Below are 15,179 nucleotides of genomic sequence, written 5' to 3'. Positions count from 1 at the left end.
CCCTCCCAGCGATGATATCCCACCCTGTGATCTGTGCTCTCCGTAACAGTGTGAGGTGTTGGAGACAACGAGCTGTCATTAAAGCAGCTGTGGAGGCCTCTGACTTGTGCGGCTGGCGCTGCTACTCTACTTCTCATCACCGCGGTGTGACGGGCATGGAGGCGATACTGTCCAGGGTCGTTACACCTTTACCAACATACGAGACCAGAGACAAATTCCCTCCTCCTCCTGAATCCAACAGCGTGGAGTTCATGCACTTCTACAAAAGTCTCGACAAAGAAGACAAACTCGGTTGCTTGACGAAGCTGTCTCATGATTTCGGGGTGGATCACAAAAGCGCGTCGGAGTTGGCAGTGAAGCTGTTGGACACCCAGGTGAGGGACCTGGCGACCATACTACAAGCTGAAGACAGGCTGCGGTACAGCCTGACCCCCCGTTATAAACAGCTGCTCAACCATATAAGCAAAGTCGAAGGGGGAGTGAAGTTTTTGGTGGATCTCCGAGCCGACGTGCTTGAAATCATCTCATCTAAAGCTAGCGATAGCCCTCACATCAGGGTAAATGCGTTTGTTTACATTTTCTACGGGTGCTCGCATGAGTCAAGTAGTGCTGTTTCCGCTTTTGTGACAGCAGCAGAGTTGGTAGATTCAGAGACAGCAGGGGCGATTTCAGACCTTGTCTTCCTTACATTTGATCTCAGCACTCCTAAAAATAAATATATTATTATTGTTTTTGTTTTTTTTCTAAAAATATATATTAAATAATACAACTTGAATTATTTTGCTAGCCTGTCTGTTAGAGATGGAACAAACACTTATGCTACAGGTTCAAATGGTTTTATTTTAACTGCTTTAATGTACTTTGGATAGTTGTGTCATTTATATATAATCTTTCCCACAGGGTTCATTAACTATCTCAGTGTCCTCTCTGTAGAAATATGTGATTGTTTATTCTGAACCATTATTATCATTATTATTATTATACACTATAGTAGACCACTCTATGTATTAATATTTCTTGTTGTAATTTACATTATCCAGTGAAATGAGTAGTTTAGCAGGGGGGTTGAACACTTGCAGGGCATTGTATGTTAAATTCTCATTATGAGCTGAGCTCCTCTAAAGGTCTGATCCTAGAATCGCCCCTGAGAGACAATATTTATAATATTATTTCAATAACATTAGTAGGCTGAGTGTTGCTGCTACCACAACTAACCTCCACACAGAGGCATTAACTACCCCCCTAGCTTTGCCCCCATCACATGGCTCACATTTCATCACAGCTTTAGTAATGAACTTTACCCCAGTTTCCCTTTCCTCCCCTACTGAGTTACTAAAGTGTATCTCTATTTATTTCCCTTATTGCTTATGACATTTTTTTTCTTCGAATAAGTTAGTCAGAGCTTGACATTATTAAGCTCAATATGAGAGCTTACTTACAGTACTGAGAGTGCCATTCACTAATGCTGGTAATGTTCTGTATATGAAGAGGCAAGCAGCCAACAAAGTGAGAGATCAGAATATAAATCAGGCATGCAATTAATATTTTGAAAGAAAAAAAACATCTGAAAGGAAAGGTAGTGGTAAAAAACCCTTTTTCTATCATACAGACATGACTCCCATGCTCTTTGTCCACTTAATGGCACATTTTGGCAACTTATTTTTCATAAAAAACTACCCTTTCCACTTCATTGTTCACTAATTCACATTCAGTCCGCTTTATTTATAACTTTCAATAGAGTTCAGCACTGGAGTGAAGCACTCTCCATATAGACTGTGAGATAAGAGTGGAATATTTTTCAGATGGCGAGCTTGATGTCATGTTAATCCATGCACACGGTAATACAAACTGAACACTGTGGGCTTCTCATTTCATTTACACTCACTCTGCCCCTCTCAACTAAGTTTCAAAGGCCTAATGACTTTTTACTAATGTATAAAAAGTATGAAAATGTAGCATAGATTCATTTTGATATTATTACATGCTTACTCAGTCAGTGCAAAGATCAAGTCATTTGACAGGCTTACTCTCTAATAACATGCCAAAGAGAGCGGTTTATAATTAGGGTGCACTAAAGGTTGCGCATTCGAGTACTTTCTTGGTGCCTAAACTAAAGCGGTGTGCAGATGAATGTTCCACTAGTCCCTTTTTTAACTCTAGCTTAAGCACTTATAACTGTTTGTAACACGTACAAGCTACAGAAGAGCAACTTAAACATGTGATTCGGGCACTTCATGTTGCTTGTTATGCAGAAATAGAATTAGAGCTCATCAGTGAGGGCAAGCAATGTCCAAACTGCAAATTTAGTTGTCCATATAAAGCATATATATATGCGTATTAAGATTTATGAAGTATTTATCATGATAACTACAAGTTTGCAGAGCTGTTGACACCTGTGTTTTGTCTACACTGCTCATAGATACAAGACGGTGTATTTGCAAGTAATTCTTTATGTTTCTTTAAACCATAACAGATCTCATAAGTGACAATTATCTGAAGCAAAAACAGCGCACTAAAGAAACTAGAAAATATTCAAATTTAAGGAGCAGGAACCAATTTTGGCATATTTTCTTACAAGTGACTCAAGACGATGAATTGATTCATTTTCTTTCAGATGTCTAATTGACTAACATTCCAGCTGTAAATATGATGCTAATTCAACTGTCAATAACAATATGTATACAATCCATGGCCATTTGACCCTTGAATAGGCAAAATAAGAGCATTACAGGTTTGCAATCAATCCGGCTCATATTCTTTATATTGTCTGAATCTTTAAGTGAGATTCATAATGATTTGGTGTGATACTGCATTTATAAATCAACCAGAGGCTTTTTTTAAGCTTGTGTGCTGGTGAATGGCTGTTTGTGTGTCAAAGGCCACCAGCAGACTTTGCTTTTGTGTTTAGATGGTGATGTAATCCAAACCAAGTACAAGCTTCAGAACTTGACATCAGGAATGATGCTTTAGTTTTGTGATAGACACTAAAAAAAACACATCATCTGTGATATGATGGTCTAATCTATACCAAATACATAGTTGCCATGTTATGTCTACATTTCCCACATAAACTAGATGAAATGCAAAGTGCAGATTTGTAAACCTGTCACTCTGAGAGATGCATTCATCAAAATGTGGATGTGTGTGTGTGTGCCATCAAAAACTGCTTGAGAGCATAAGGACCCACTTAGAGAAAGCTTACTTTTAATGACACAGGATGTGCTTTCTTTGGACACTGATTGATGAAGCAGTGAAAGCTTTTCAGTCGTCTTTATGATCAGTTCTTTTTATGTCCCTGTAGCCTCGCCAGTCCTGCTCAATATCTATTTTATTCCTGCTGAGAGGTGCTGTAGATGCATTTAATCTCAATAACCCAGGCTCACTGGGGCCCTTTTGTAGTTTAAAGGTCTAAGCTGCCTACAGAGTCCACACTTGTACTCAGTGCTGACCGCCTTGGATTTGGTGGTACGCAGAAATCTCTGTGTGTTGTTATTGCCACAATTGACTGAGCTGAAAAATGAGAAAAGGTCATAGCAAATATGAAGCTTTTAGTCTCTGTATTGATAGTATGTTCATACCAGGGGAGAGAAAAGTGGCAATCAAATAATAATATCTTTTTTTTGAAAAGATGAATCATAGAAGGAAAAAATAAAATTTCTAAAATGTTAGGAAAGTTTGGAATTTGCAAGGTTGCTGTTACTGTGTTTTTTGCAAGAGTAACTCTTTCAATTTGACGCTAGATTAATTTCTTTTTGTGGAGTAATTGATTTTTCATGTTCCTCCTCACTCCTTCCACCTCCAGGCCTTTTTTTATTCTTCCCCACCTGCTCTAATGAAAGACGTCATTTTCCTCCTTACTTGGGGATTACATGAAGTATTACCTCCTCTCCCTCCCCCCATGCACAGTGTCAGGCTGACATCTGGCATGCAGCCTACTGGAGTAAAAGTACTGGCACACTCTGACCTACAAACACTTTGGTAGTCGGTGGTCATTTGGCCTCGGGTAGACAGACTGCCCCCTTCCAGGCCCTGCAGTCCTCATCGCTCTATATAATCACAATATAACTGCAGCTCAAGGGAGAGAGGGTCCTTGTGGTGGAGGCTGTATAAGCTCAAAGCATCAGCACCTAAATGCTTTGATACAGCTCCAGTGTCAAAAAGTGTTGCTTCATTTTCTTTCTAATGGAGTGCAGGATTTTCTCCCCCCCCCCCTTTTTCCACCGTCTTTTCTCCTAACCCGAGGCTCCGAGTGCTATAACCCTTCCATTTCAAAAGACTTCATCTTCCGCTGGGTCAATGGAGTACACATTTCAGTTTGGCTTTCCTATTGTTTGTGTGGGTGAGAATTGGCTACCTAAGGCAGTGGCCGCGCTCTCACGGGTTGTTGATGTGCCGAGTTCTCCACAGAAATGCCGGGGCTCAGATTATCAGCCATCATAGATTTAGCTCTGGGTGGTTTGTGCAGTTTGAGCGCAAACGCACATAAACACAAACACACATATGTCAGAAATTGGGAAGTAATGATGGAAGTTGTGCTGAACTTTCTTTTTTTTAATTTTTTTTATTTGAAGGTTTCTTTTGATTTATTCCTCACTCAACTGATTTTTCCAGCGTGAAACCTCTCAGCCATAGAGTTGAATAATGCAGGGTTGGCTGCATAAATGTGGGGAAGAATTTAAAATGTTGAATGTATTGGTTCTGATAGTTGCTCGTACAGAAGTTTAGCCAGTGGCCTTTATACCACGCTTGTATTTGAGCTTGTTTGTATAAGCTATCATTATGACTGACAAGACGGCATTAAAGTAAACCCGCAGTGAAGTCATCCTATGGAACCAGCCAATATAAGGCTGTATTTGTGTGTGTGTTTGTGTGCCTGCGCCGTGTGTGTTCTGTTTGTGTGTTTGCGAGAGATTTGCTTTAAATGAAGTCTGACCTTTGCAGGAGGACAGGCCTGCTTTGAAATGGCAAGTTGTTTATTGAAGTGCCTCCTCTACACCCATCGCCAGCTCAAACAAATCATTACTCATAATATGAAAACATTCAAACGGCATACAGACACCCATGGGGACCATACACCTCACGCCCACTGTAAGATATACGGGGCGGGTGAGGAATTGTTCATCGTCTACAGAAAAACTTAAGCAAGTCCGCTGTCAGTCAATGACAGAGTTTGGGAATTCTTTCAATAAAAGAGGTCATGAGGTTGTGAAGAATGTGTTTTTCCCACTTATTTTATTGTCTGAATAAAAGCAGCAATTTCAAGAGTATATTTTTATGATGTTTCTTCTTTAGAAGATATTTTAAAAAAAAGATAAATTCCTCCATAGCAACAGTGAATTGACATTGCTCCGTGAGCTTGTGTAGTGAATACCTTGACATTCTTTCTCCCATTCATCATCTGAATGTGTTTACTTGCATACTGGCAGGCTTTTCTTCTTTTTAAAAAAATAAATAATGCATACTTCAACTCCTGAACTGTTTTGTAATAGTTCAGGAGTGGATCTCCACAAAGAAAACAAAAGTGGTGATTTTTCTTGATTATCATGTGGATGTGGATGTTTATTCGTAACTCTTACCTTTTTTCTCTCCTAGGACCTGAACGGCACACTGAAGAGCTTGCTGTCCGAGTGGTTCTCTGTAGGTCTTCTCCGCCTGGAGCGAATCACCTGGCAGTCCCCCTGCGAGATCCTGCAGAAGATCAGCCAGTAAGGGCGTCCTCCTCTTCTATGTTACCATCATCTCTCTTCTGAGTATGAAAACTGAAACGCTAACTAAAAGCCTTCTTGCCAGGTATGAGGCTGTCCACCCTGTGAGGAACTGGACTGATCTGAAGCGCAGAGTGGGACCATACCGTCGTTGCTATGCCTTCACCCATGCCGCCATGCCAGGAGAGCCCCTGGTAGTGTTACACGTGGCCCTCACTGAAGACATCGCCGATAACATTCAGGTTAGCCTGCTGTGATGTTTCGTCTCACTTTAACGCACCTTCGAGGATAGTTAAACATCTGGGATTTACTATTCTACTCCTCCTCTCGGGTGACAAATGAGCTACTGCCCTGTTAAAAACAGTTCATGAGACCATGAGAAACTGCATATTCCTCTGGGAGCAACCTCCACAATGCTGACTTCCAGTGAGGAAGAGTTTTCAGAATATTTTAGAATATTTCATGGTTGGAAGTTGCGCAATGATTTGCACAGTAGCCCTCCGATAGTTTTAATGCTCATTTGTATTGATACCCCTGCCTTGACTGGAGCTATCCAGCTAAGAACACTAGGCTTTTATCCGGATGAGTGATACAGAATTTTTTCGTCGTCACTCAAGAAAAATGTGTTTTTTCTCTCAGAGTATCGTCCGTGAAATCGCCACCCCTACGCCATGCTTCGAGGAGGATGTGAATAAAGTCAACTCAGCCATCTTCTATTCCATCTCCTCCACCCAGGCTGGCCTTCAAGGTGTGGAGCTGGGCAACTACCTTATCAAGAAGGTGGTGCGAGAACTGCAGGTGGGTACAGGAAGGATGGAGAATGTAGCGTAGGGTGTGGCCTTTGGTTGACTGTGGAACTGGGAATAAATGTGGCAGCCCAGAAACAAACTGATCAAAGTTAAACACGGGTTCCTTTTATTTTAGTTCTTGAATATTCATTGCAGGAGATGGAGAAATCATCAGGTCTAATGCAAAACACTGACTGACTACCTAAATTCTTCTCCTGAAACTGTTTTGCATTGACTTTTACATCAATTGTTTTGCTGTTTATATAATAATTTAGGAAATCATCATTTTATCTTAACATGAAACGATGATTAAAAGCCAATCATTAAGTCATCATATACAATGATGTGACATTCTTATAAAGTTCTTCTGTGATACTACACTATATGCTATACTATGTGAGATTTAATTGCCAAAATTAGAGTTTAGCATTTTGAGTTTTGCTAATTTAAATTCTCTTCTGACAATTGAATCCAAGCACATGTAAAATACTGTGATAGAAGATTTATTTGAATCTATTCTATTAGATTTCCCATAAAATAAAATAAGAACTTGGACAAAAGAGGCAAGGTTATGTAAACATCAGTTATCTAAGCATTGGGAAATAACAGTTTATCACGACAGCGTACATGACACACACACAACCACACACACACACACAGCTGCTAACTCCAGCAGAGCTTCTCAGCTCCTGCTCTGTGGTGTAGTATCAAGAAGTATAGTTTGTTTGGAACAAAATATTTCACTCTGTATGACTCGCATGCTAAGTTCCATCAAAAAGCTATGGTAGCCCTCAGGTGCAGCCCAGCTGGCAAAGCGGTGCTCACACTAGAAATATAGCTGTGACAGGCAAGATTTTGATTGATTTTATTGCTTTTCAAAAGTTTTTCTTTTAGTCTCAGTGCAGACGCATTAATCTCCCACTTGTTTTAGCACTCGCTTATACACACATTAATGCATACACACATAAACAGAGCAGTAGTCACTAAACAGGCAGTAATGAAATCTCATCCATCCCCCTTAATAAGCGCAGAAGAGCCCTTCATGTCGGGCCACTCCAGCTAGCACTTGTTAAATGATTGGAACACTGAATGGAACATCAAAAGCCACTCTACCCAACAGCTGGGAAATTGCTCTTTATAGTGTATCTTCATAAAATCAGAGCTTTAAGCTACTTCCACTGTAGTTATTCATACAACAGGATTGCCATGAGCTTTTTACTTAATGGTAACAAAGAGTTTAGTGAGCTCAGCAGGTATTGAGCCTCATGCATGAAGGTTTTCTTATTTTTCTCTTATATTTGTTCTTGCATATTTCTTCCAAGGATTAGGAAAATAGGAAAATCCCACATTGGATTCAACAAACGCTCTGAACAGCCTGAACGTGTGAAATATATGCCTTGTTTCAGCCATATGATTGCCACCTGTTTATGAGGAGGTGTTTGTTTGTCAGATGTGAGCAGTAGCAAAAAAAGTTCCCAAACAGACCGTAGGAGACCTGAAACAATTAGAACATAAGAATCCAGCCAACATGTCATCAGAACAGCTCTACAATAAATGAAAATGCTATTTAATACATTCAAATATTTGATTTCAAGGTATTTTAACCACAACAAATTCCTTGAGATAGCAGCTTTTAGCAACAAGTAACAAGTTGTAGCATCCAAATGTAGCACAAATCTTAACCAAATTTCCAGAAAACATCAAAAGAAAATGTTAATTAATTACAAATATACATCCAGTACTTGAGTTGAGGCACCTCAAGATAAACAGCTGGTAGATTTTCCAGTTCGGTGCCAGAAAACTATTGCAGAAGACAACGAGATATGGTAATTAAGAGTTAGTCAAACCTCAAACGATGGAAAAACCACATGGAAAATATGACAAAAAAATAAATAAATAAAATTGGACATTGCAGTCTGTGTTTTTGTCTCCCACCATTTTCTGTCTCTCCAGTGGAGCAGAAGCTTGAGTGACGTTGAAGTCACATACTCAGCCAAATGTTAAAGCCTTTTTTATGCTCCCACTGAAGATGAAAACCACTGATGGTTAATGCAGTTCCTGACTTTCAATTGTTACAGCGCTCTTCCTTTAGCTGTATAAGTAGTCGACTCTTTGTGGTTGGCAGTGCAGTTAAGTGCAACTGCGGCCTCAAGAGCAGATTACCAAGCCAAAGCTGAACTTCACATACCAATAATTCATATTCTTCATTCAGTTTTCATCAAATACTGTAGTCACACTGCATTTTGGCTTTGTAGGGCTGTGTAAAGTGCCTTCTGTGTGACATTTCCTCCTTTTCTGGACACTTTGATCCAAAGCACTCCACAACTTCATACATTTATTATGACTCTAGTAGGCATCGAAACCCCTGACCCTGACAATGTAAGTGCCAGGCTCTACCCTTGGGGCAACACAAAACCACGACACATGCTTGTATTCTGAAGAGGCCCCGGCTTTCTGACAGAGCTTTACCTTAGATAGAGGTGAAGAGAGGAGCAGTGTAGCTACAGAAGGACAGATGACAGAATGGAAAAGAAAAGGCCACAGTCACGATTTAAGGTGAAGCGAGGAGATCTCGCTTCTCTTTTTCCTGTTTCTTTTTCACCTTCCCTACCGCGCTTATCCATTTTTCCACCACCCTCTGCCTTTGTCATCACTGCCCACTCTCGACCTAGTCGTAAAAAAAAAAGAGGTTGGAATGAAGAAGGTGAGATGGTGATAGAGTAAAGTGAGAACAAACACAAGGGCAAGACATAGAAAGCGTGAAGGACTGATTTTGAAGTGAAGGGAAGGTAAAAAAGAAAAAAAATCAGGGATGAAGAAAGGAAAACAATGTTGCAGAGAGGTAGACAGACATCAGTGTGTCCCTCCAGGGGTTGTCTGACACTTCTACTTTCATCTGCAGCCTTTCACTCCTCTGCCCGCCACGGCGCTCCTTTCAGTTATCAACCCAGATGCTGGAGCGCAAAGATGGGCGGAGAAGGCGATGGGGAGTATTTTGGGCTAAAGGACAGGGTGTGCTGGGGTGGAATAAACGTATGAGATGGGTCAGTGGCTTGGGTGTGTGTGTGGGTGGTCTAGACGAGACAGACACTCGGTGGGGGGAAGAAGAGTGAGAGAGGAGGACGGGTATTAATGGTGAGAGTGCAATATAGTGATGAGGAGGGTAGAATAACGAGGGAGGTAGGGAGAGGGAGAGGGGGAGGGAGAGAGAGAGAGAGAGAGAGAGAGAGAGAGAGAGAGAGAGAGAGAGAGAGAGAGAGAGAGAGAGAGAGAGAGAGAGAGAGAGAGAGAGAGAGAGAGAGAGAGAGAGAGAGAGAGAGAGAGGGAGAGGGGGAGGGAGGGAGGAGAGAGAGAGAGAGAGAGAGAGAGAGAGAGAGAGAGAGAGAGAGAGAGAGAGAGAGAGAGGATCATCCATCTTCATCAGCAGGGCAGGATCGTGAAACAATGGAGTTGATTTGTAATGCTGTCTATGTCTGTGGAGTGTGTGCCTGAGTACACACACAAGAAAATTCAGTTTTGTGTTTTGATATTGAGGTTGAGTGTTCATCTCCCTTATTTTCACTGTCACAAAAATGGAGCCCTTTGCTTTCTAGTGGGGCACAAATATCTGCTTCCTCTCATGTGTTCTCCCTCATACCCATACCTTGTTTTCTCATACCAAACCCCTTTCCTAGTTTTTGTTTTGTTTTGTTTTTCGTTTTCTTCTCTTCAAGCTGGTTATGGCAAGCAATTCTGTGCTGAACCATCTCTCCACGCATGCAGATGATTCTCTATCTTTTTATAGCGTTTCTCCTGAATTGATTTGAACATAAAAAACGTGTTTCTTTACCTTCCATCTCTGCAGAGCGAGTTTCCTCACATGGCCCAGTTCTCCAGCTTGTCACCCATCCCAGGCTTCTCCTCCTGGCTCCAAGGTCTCCTCAGCCAGTACAGGAAGGAGGGCCGCGGCTCCGACCTTCTCTCAGAGCAGGAATGGAGGGAGGTGGAGCAGGCCACCGACTCAGAGCCGGGGACACCGGCCGTAGACGCACTCCGCAAGCTAATCAGCACCAGCGAGTGGACGCGCTCCGAGCGTCTGTCCAGCGTCCTGGAGCCCGTCTTGATGCGGCTCTGCGCCTGGTACCTCTACGGGGAGAAGAGGCGAGGCTACGCTCTCAACCCGGTGGCCAACTTCCACCTGCAGAACGGCGCCACCATGTGGCGGCTGAACTGGAACGCTGACACTAGCCCCAGGGGTGTGGCGAACTCCTGCGGCATCATGGTGAACTATCGCTACTTCCTGAATGAGACGTCTACAAACAGCGCACTTTACCTGCAGAATAAGGTCATCACGGCAACAGAGCAAGTGCTGGGGCTGGTGTCACAATTTCAGAAGAACAGCAAACTTTGAGAAACTCATACATACACTCATAAATACACCTTTTGATCCACTGGTCTGAAAGTTTGATTGCACTTAAATAATATAATGACTGGGGAACTTCTGTTTTGTTGATTTGTCTTAAATATTTGACGCTTCATCTAATTTAAAAGAAGAAAAAAAAGTGACAGCTTTGCAAGCACCACTGAATGGACTGATCTTGTTTTTGAATTCATCCCTTCTGCTGTATGTAGTGCATAGTTAGGGGTTTTTGCCTCATTGGGTTTCTGGCTGAGGCTGTTTGATATTGTATAAGTGCTTCACAGACGGAGAGACTGTAGCTAATGAAGCACAAGGCATCTATCAATGCCTTACCATGTTCCTGGATAACAGTGTGTGTAATGGTGGAGCAGGAGCTACGAGGGAGTGCAGCAACTGGAATAAATGATGTTTAGATTCTTTCATTTGGCTGAATTTTCTCACTGCAAAGATGTCGGGGGAATATTGGATTTTGCCTTTTTTTCTTCTCGGGTCAGGTTTATCACACCTGCTGTTGTTACACCGCCTATTCCCACTAAAGCTCAATACACAAAGGCATGAAATCACAGACTGGAAATATTATTTCATATTAAATAACTCTAAACAAAACATTTTTTGCCATGTTTCATGACTACATTTTGCAGTTGACTGTACTAACTCAGACCCAGTTGACTGGACCCTTCTGGTATCTTCATTCAGGTGATTTTAAGATAATCTTCCACACACACACACACACACACACACACACACACACACACACACACACACACACACACACACACACACACACACACACACACACACACACACACACACACACACACACACACACACACACCACTAACCTCTCCAGAGAGCCATCGCTGATGTTCTAACTGCTCTGTACAGGTGCCAAGCAGGGCTCATATCAGCCCACACCCCATTGTTGTGAAATAATATATCACAGCAAGTTGACTGTGAAATTACATTTTATCTCTCCAAGGAGCCAAACTTTCTTTTCATTTTTGTCACACTCCCTTTCTTTCTCTCTGTGTGCCCCCCTCCCCTTTTCTCTCCCTGTGCCGCTCTGTGTCCTAGAAACTAATGGAGTGAGAAATAAAGTTAAAGTAAATGGCTAGATTGATGGTGTTCAGTTGTGAAGAAGGGGGGAGGAGAATAAAGAAGCATAAAAAAGGACAGTTGTTTAAAGGATGCCCTTGAGAGACGGTGTGAGCGTCTCCGGAGATATTGGCAACAATAAGAGACACATACATCTCCATGCACAGATGTGCGTGGTGACACGGGGAAAAAGAGCGACACTGTCATGCCGTCACACTATGGAGAAGGATCCATACTGTGGTATGGTTGCCATGGAAACAGCAATGACATATTCCTCACCTGCTGCTGGCAGATAGGGCTTGTTCTGAGTAAGCTGCAACCTCTGGGACTGAAAAAATGAAGCCAACATCTGCAGCTCCTTGAATGGCCACTTGAGGCTCACCCCTAAAGCAATTTTAATATAACTCACCCATTTAAATCTCATTGTGGCTTAAAGTTGTATAATTAAGGGCATTACCACTTTGAGTGACAGGTGGGTTCTTTTGCAGGAAAGTCGCCCCAATAATGTTGGTAAGGTAAGGTTAGGTAAAGTAGCCATTCTCCAGTGAGCATGTATGTTTTCACCTGGGTCATTTCTTTACAGCAGGAAGGGACTTTTTTAGCTTCATGCGCCAGTAACTTTCATAGGAATGAACAGGCCCGTGTCTATCCAGCTCTCTTTATACGTCCATGATTAAAAGTCCAGTAGCTTTCAATTATTAATTCTTTTAAAAAAGCATATTATTCCATACAGTGAAAATAATGACTTTTTAAAAGTAGTCTGTCAGGTATTTCCCATAGGACTAAGAGGATGAATTGCTTACATGGTGAGCAGTTACAGCTCTGAAATCTGATTTATGGACACATTGGTCCCCTCGAAATGAATTGATACAAACCTCCTCAATGGAGCTTTTCAGAGGATGAGTCAGTCTGTGCTGCACACCTATCTCATGGGAAGGCTTTGAAGTGTTTCAAAGTGCTGACAGTACAGTGCTAATCAGGTCCAGGTATCAGGCTGTGTTATGTGTTAAATGGAGTTAATGTGAAAATGGCTGTTCAAGTGAATTAAATCTGAACCATAGACTGTATATAAGAAACATGTAACCAATGAAACCGGTCAACAGATGACACTGCGACACACATCCTCCATCCCTATCTCACCTGGACAAGACACAGAGTCATAAGAGATAACTGTTCATTGACTACATAGTTCCCTCCAGGCTCATCACATAGCTCAAGGATCTGGGATTAAACACCTCACTGTGCATGCGGATCCTTGACTTCCAGATGGGCAGACCCCAGGTGTTGAGGGTAAGCTGTCACACTGCTTCAATCCTCATCCTTCACACTGGAGCACCTCAGGGCTGTATTTTGAACGCTTTCTGTACTCCCTGCACACACATCACCATTCACCATGTAGCCATTTGGGCCTCCAACTCCATCATGACGACACAGCGCTAAGACAACTATAAAAATGCCTATCTGAGGGAAGTAAAGAACCCGACCCTCTGGTGTTAGGACAACAACTCACTCCTGAATGTCAGCAAGACTAACAAGCTGATAGTGAAGTCTTGGAAGAAGCACGGTTGGAACGACCCCCAGCTTAATATCAACAGTTCTTCAGTGGAGAAGGGAGACAGCTTCAAGTACCTTGGTGTCCACATCACCGAGGGCCTGACCTGGATGCTGCATACTGATTCAGTAATGAGAAAGGCAAGGCAGAGACTGTTTCACCTCAGAATGCTTGAGGAAATTCCCGGTATGGAGGAATTTCTACTCCTGCATCATCAAGAGCATCCTGACAGGGAACATGACTGCCTGGCCAAGCAAAGAGTGTTTATTTCGGCTGAACATACAATAGGTGATGGTTTACCCTGTTTCCAGGATATTTACACCAGGTCCTGCAAGAATAAACTAGGAGACACTTGGATAACGGCCTTTTCTCCCTGCTGTGGTCGGTAAGCAGGTACCAAATACACAAGGCTATCACTGAAAGCTTCTACCTTCAGGCCACTGGGATCCTAAATCAGGGTCAATGCCTAGGACTGCCCCCCCACCTCCCTCCACGCATATAAATATAGTCATTAATATAATATGCTGTATTTAAACTCTTTTTAAAACACAAATTGAAGGATTAAACTTGGCAGGATTACATTTTACTGTGATTGTACCTTACATGATTACATAGTTAAAAACAATGTAACAAAGTTTGATATTATTGAACATCCTTGATCAAATGGCAGTACAATTGGATTGCTATATTAGAGCCTTTTGTAGACATTGGGTGTCATAGTGAAAATATAGCAGCAAGTATTCTTATCACTGACAATTTGCACCGTGGTACAGTGTGTACTTAGACCAGTCTGAATTTGTATCTAATCAGATTGCAGTTTTGTCACATTTCCAGCTCAACACGTTGATAATGGATTCAGTGCCAAGCTCAATATTGTACTGCTCAGTTGTCTGACACGTCTTTGCGCCAATACTTTCCAAAAAAAGCAGCACAAGACCTAATTACAATTGATTAGAAACTGTCTGCTGTGGAAATTCATGCCTCATCTAAAAATAATTCAGTAATTCAGGCAATCCTTTTAGCTTTTATTTTCAAGATAGGAAGTATATAGCCGTGGTGTGTGTGTATGTGTGTGTGTGTGGCGGGGGGGGTTGTATTTCATTTCTTGTCCCTCGTTCTGAGGAAATTGCCTTACAAATTAACTTAATCCATTTTTTACAGATCACAGTGACCAGAAAAAGTCAGAGAGTGATGGTGGAGTGGTGGCTGTGTCAATTTCATGTTCCTATTCACTCTGATAAGATCTGAGATATAAAAGTCTTTTGTACAGAGAGTTTTAAGGGACAAAAATGGAAGTAAATAATATATAACTTTAATATGAACCCAAAGAACACAATGGCATTCCATAACCACTTAAAAAATGTTTACTGGCGTGATTGGAAAGGGTTGAAAAGAGTTTCAATAGATTTATAATATTGTACATGGTTATGAATCAAAGAGCTCCAAAACAAATCAGCGTAACTCTTTGTTTGTCTTCTCCAAATCGAAATCTATCTAATTTCATTTTACTGAAGTTCTTGATTGCATTAAATGGTATGGAGTACAGACGTTGGCACAGGACACAAACAAACACATTTGAACTCAGCTCAGTCCAATATTTTCCTCTAAGCACTACGCCACTGTGGACACCATGTAAAGGA

The 15,179-nt window shown here is 41.7% G+C and overlaps 1 protein-coding gene across 1 annotated transcript; it reads left to right on the top strand.

Moving 5' to 3' along the window:
• mlycd (malonyl-CoA decarboxylase) lies at positions 1-11,492 on the top strand. Its single transcript, XM_062420443.1, has 5 exons — positions 1-557; positions 5,593-5,705; positions 5,791-5,947; positions 6,345-6,503; positions 10,338-11,492. Exons 1-5 carry the CDS (start codon positions 12-14, stop codon positions 10,881-10,883), a joined length of 1,521 nt encoding a protein of 506 aa, XP_062276427.1. The 5' UTR covers positions 1-11; the 3' UTR covers positions 10,884-11,492.
• The last annotated feature ends 3,687 nt before the right edge of the window (positions 11,493-15,179 follow it).

This window comes from Scomber scombrus, chromosome 6 (genome assembly GCF_963691925.1).
Source record: "Scomber scombrus chromosome 6, fScoSco1.1, whole genome shotgun sequence".
Lineage (NCBI taxonomy): Eukaryota > Metazoa > Chordata > Actinopteri > Scombriformes > Scombridae > Scomber > Scomber scombrus.
This window is presented reverse-complemented; position numbering and strand designations above follow the sequence as displayed.